General features: G+C 37.0%; 1 protein-coding gene across 1 annotated transcript; it reads right to left on the reverse strand.

Moving 5' to 3' along the window:
- On the reverse strand, positions 1 to 3,112 carry LOC137741670 (tubby-like F-box protein 3). The gene is made up of 5 exons (XM_068481367.2): positions 1,986 to 3,112; positions 1,447 to 1,534; positions 1,090 to 1,219; positions 835 to 1,008; positions 1 to 671 (listed from the first exon to the last, which is right to left on the reverse strand). The coding sequence occupies exons 1-5, from the start codon at positions 2,325 to 2,327 to the stop codon at positions 197 to 199; spliced, it is 1,209 nt and encodes a 402-aa protein (XP_068337468.2). The 5' UTR covers positions 2,328 to 3,112; the 3' UTR covers positions 1 to 196.
- Between the last annotated feature and the right edge of the window lie 1,908 nt (positions 3,113 to 5,020).

Here is a 5,020-nt window from a genome sequence, read left to right on the forward strand (position 1 = left end):
AACAGAAAGAGAGGAGTCCATCATATTCTAGTTCAAAGGAAACAGATGTTTAAGCCATAATTTAACCCCGAAAGACTTTGCAAGAACACGAAAAAGAAAACAAATAAAAAGAAGGAAAAAAGAAAAATGTTTTGATTTAGGTACAAACTACTGTGAGTCCAAGCATTATGACTGTGGATTGCAACCTGCTTGTCGATCATTCGCAAGCAATCTTGGTGTCGAAGCTGCTAAGGCAAATGGCAAATGCCTGGAAGGCTGAGATTGGATACCGATAATCCATGGTGAATACATCCTTACCCACTTTTCCAAACTGAAGGATGACATTTTCATGCTCCTGGCCCGCAGCAACTCCATTTTCCGGAGAAGCAACCAGCTGAAAATTTTTTACAGAGGCAACTGTTACTCGTCCATTGAAGTTGAGACACCAGCACTGGAGTTGTTCGTGCCACCTAGGGGCCTTGTTTCTCAATACTAGCATGCCTTCATTCTCACCAGACTCTAGCAGAGATGAGAAATTCTTTGTGCGGGTTGATGTTGATCTGGAAAGTGGGATGGATGGAAAACTATCCGGGCTGCCATGCAGAAATTCAGTCTGTGTGGGTGCCACACCTCCTGGCTCAACAGCACGGGCAGGGATGGAATCCATTACACACTGCATTCTCCTCGGACCTCTGATATTGACAGTATTTACATAAAATGTTACTCACATAAAAACTCCCAAAGAAAAAGGAAAGTTATGTGAAATAATAATCTTAATGCTTTTGGTAAATTGTCTTCAACGTTAATTTCATTTGAAGGCAAGACCATGAAGTTTCAAAAAGAAGTTTCTCGTACCTGGAACCCAAGACGTTCAACTCATAAGCAATATGGGCCACAGGATAGTTGCCAGCAGGAACTCTGGGGGAGACTTTATTCACAAGCCTGGTTGAACGACATTTGGTGACTTTGGCTCCACTATTAGTAGGTTGCGCATCATAGATTGTGAATTTAGTGCCCAGAAAATTTGATCTGTTAAAGGAAAATGGGACGATCATCTTAGGGCTAAAAGTTGACCAAGAAATAGTCATGTTACAGGCCGGATGAACATACCTGAGCTTTCCAACAAAGGCACTGTTCCCTTTTGACACATCTTCAGACTTCAAAGAGATGGTGTAGTCTGTGCAGGTTGGGCGTCTACATTTTTTTGCCGCAAGAAGAAACTTCCCATCATCAGTTGAGGCTGGCAAGTACAAAAGCTAAAACAATTAATATTTACATCCGAAAAGAAGACTTTAGAAAACCCAATCTTGTTTTCTATGTTTTAGCAAGTAAATTGCTATTGCCCCATTACTTAATGAAACGCGAAATCAAAACCTTATCAACCTTTAACCATGAGCATCATAGACAACCAAATAAAAGAAAATCTTGACAAGCACATTCACACAGGACAAAATTTTCAGTAATTACCTTGACTTAAACCCAGAAAAAGATAATATGTCTGGTTGCTACGACATCGCTTTATATAACACTGCAGAAGGGAGTTCCTTGGACCAGGCTGCAAAATGTAAACAAAGATTTCAACTGTTATTTCAATGGAGAAGGGGCGGATACGTCCATCACAAGAATGTCTTGGTCTTTGGAAAACTTTCAAATCAGTCCAAAATGTTACACAGTATTAACACTTGAGCCAGTGCGTTGCAGCTTATCCTATATATTCCAACTTCTGATTTGGTCCTTCAAAATTATTGAGATCACAAAAACGTGAGCATTATAACCATTACTGTACTCATACTAGCATACACAGCTATCCATCATGATTCATGAATATGCATGTCAAAATTTACCAGTTAGTATCGTCACGTATGATATAAGGATATTTTCCTTACTGTGAAAATCAATTCTATGTTATACCAAGAAACATACTACAGAAAAATAAATACATTATGAAGAACAATTGGAAAACAACAAGAATTTTTATTAGGAAGGACATGGGCCAGTCCACAAACCTGCTTCAAAGAGATTGGGAATGTCAGCTTGCCCGAAACTTCTGGGGATTTCACAATCTCTTTCATGATTTCTCTCCAATTCCTGCAAACACCAGCACAGCAGACCACATTTTTCCTCGGAGGCCATGTATCATCAGAAGCCTCTATTCTCATCAACACGTCCCTCAAAAGCTCCGGCGGCATGTTTGCCCAACAACTCTGCTTCAAAGCATTAATCCTGAAGGAGGTATCCTGAACCACCCGCTGAGACCTCGATCTCATTCCAAATTTAACATCAAAGCTTTTCCTCGAAATGCTCCCCAACTCACCTTTCATATCTTGAATCATACTCTTAAAAGACATCGCTGCGTCCTTTATCCTTGCCTTCGCAAAACTCAAAAACCGCAAAACTTTCTACAAATCCTCCAACCTCTCCAGGTTATCCCATATTCATCACAAAAAAACACGAACTTCACCCCGAAATACAAATTACTCAAGCCTAAGAAACAAAACCCAGAAGCTTAAACTGCCAAAGTCCTATACTTTCAGTCAAAGCGGCCAATCATTAACAGTTCAATACAAAATATCAACTCTCCAATACCTCCAATGATATATCAATCAGTATAATTCACCACAAAATGTTACATCCACACTCCAATCATCCCAAGTTCTTATCTTCAGCCACTGATACACTGTTTATAGATCTAGATAACCAGATTCAACCGATACACACACACACACACACACACACACACATATATATATATATCACTGATAAATCCAATAACTGAAAAGAACCAGTACAGATCAACTACAATAAACCGCCAAATCGAATCAAAATTTGATATTTTTCCACAGATCTTTCTTTTCAACAGTTACAAAATCACCCTAAGGGAAATTGAAAGTCTAACACTTCTGATAACCCATTAAAGCTTCACACTTTCAAAGAGATTGAGCCAGACAAGCCTCAGAAAACTGCTTACCCGGACCAGATTTTTGTCAGGGACCGAAACCCATTTGCGAGATAGGTGTGAATTTGGGCGCTGGAGGGTGTAAATTAGGGTTTGGTGATCAGTGTTCTTGTGCCTGGGTGGGTGCTGTCGCTGAGAGACCACAGTGATGGCAGATAGTGGGTTCTGTTCTGTTACCAATACACTCCCTCCTTATCCATATACTTTCTGTTGTCCGGACTCCGATTCTGCATTGGTTCCGGGTTTGGATAGTCCTATATGGATTTGAATAATGCGTTTTGGATAGTCCGAATAGGTTTTGGTTTTTACTAGTTTAGCCCGATCCAACAATGTTGAAGATCAAAATGGCATTTGAACGAAATTGACATGATAATGGAATGGAGAGTGGAACATGCAAAAGTCCCCTCTTTGAACTTTGAACACTTTTGCATTTGGTTTTAAATCTTTTAGATTCATTTCGACCGTTAAAAGGTTTTGAGCGTTTAATGGTGTAAAAGTTTGTCATAATATGAGTAGATACTGATGTACTCTTACTATTTTGGTTTTGGAAATTCGACCGTTGCAATGTTTTAAATGCTTAATGGCATGCATATTTTGTCGTACAATAAGTAGATATTGACAAATTCACTATTTTGTTTATTTGAATTGAACCGTTAAAAGGTTTTCAGCGTTTAATGAAACGCAGGTATTGTCACTATAGTAAGTAAATACTGATATTTTACTATATTATTTATGTGATTCAACCATTTGAAAGGTTATGAGCGCTTAATAATAGTGTACAAGTATTAACTATGATATGAGCCCCCTTCGAATTACTCTCTCTCTTGAACTTTTGACTCATCTCTTTTAAGATAGTGTATTCAATTAGGATTCTAATGAATTATATTGGTATGAATTTTAATCATAACTAATTACATATATAGGATTATTGATATTTTGTACATAATGTTTTTCTTCGTTTTTGTCAAACCATAGATTTGTTAGATTAGAGAGCCGACGAAGTTTGAACCTACACCGTGGTGGAAAGGTAAAACTCATCTCTTACTGTGGTAGAGGGCCACTTGCCAAAACATAATTACCACAACATAATAACCCAAAAGATAATACAACGAAGTATTGCACATAATTTATTGGGATGCATGTTTATCATGCTCTAATACTTTTGTAGCTAAAATAAGGGACGGAACTATAAATTTATCGATAAAAAATCCCTCCTTATATTCAGGTTCTTGATATATAACCTTTCAAAACATATAAAAAAAAATTGATAAAACCAACACAACTTTTAGCCAAAGAATGAAGTTCTTGAATTTGAAAACTAAGAATCAACAATATTATACCACTTAGTGGTTTGGGAAACTCCGAGAAAAATCATAATTAAGCAATTTAATTAGTCAAGAATTGACTAAGAATGTTAGACTACGTCGATAATACCGCGAAAATATCGATGTCTATTCATCATAGTACAAGTTTCTTCACTATCCTCTCTCTCTTAACCACTAATAAATTAACCCATCAATGTTATCGTTTATAAAAAAAAAATCACAAAAAATAGGAATAGGATATAAAAAAGTGAATTTTAACGAAAAGCTTCAGGTACTGTTTACTTTAACGAAAAACCATATTTTTACACTAAAAAGTCAATCCTTATACTATTCACTTTACCATTTATTTTATCTTTATCATTAAAACTCAAAATTTTTAAATTCTTTCCATTAATTTTCCTTATAACAAATAGATTTGGAAAAACAACAAGAAGGGCGAGTTTTTAATTAATTAATTAGTCTCCTTTTTCTTCATGGTCTACAAAAAAAAGGTTAAGAGTTGTTGTCGTTCTTGATAACAACAACAACGACTAAAAAAAACTTCGTTGACCAAAAAAACCGAGTTAAAACTTTTAAACCGGCAGTTGTTGTCAGTTGCCCAATTGGCGGGGAATATTTTACTTTCCCCATCGCGTAGATTGCACAACACGGTTTGATCCTCGGTCCCACTTTAATCCAACGGTCCATAATCTTCCGCTGCAACTTACTCGCCAGTTCCTGCAGCCGCACCCTATAAATGCTACTCTCTCTCCTCTCTTTC

The sequence above is a fragment of the Pyrus communis genome, chromosome 11 (assembly GCF_041283825.1).
Source record: "Pyrus communis isolate YQ-2024b chromosome 11, ASM4128382v1, whole genome shotgun sequence".
Lineage (NCBI taxonomy): Eukaryota > Viridiplantae > Streptophyta > Magnoliopsida > Rosales > Rosaceae > Pyrus > Pyrus communis.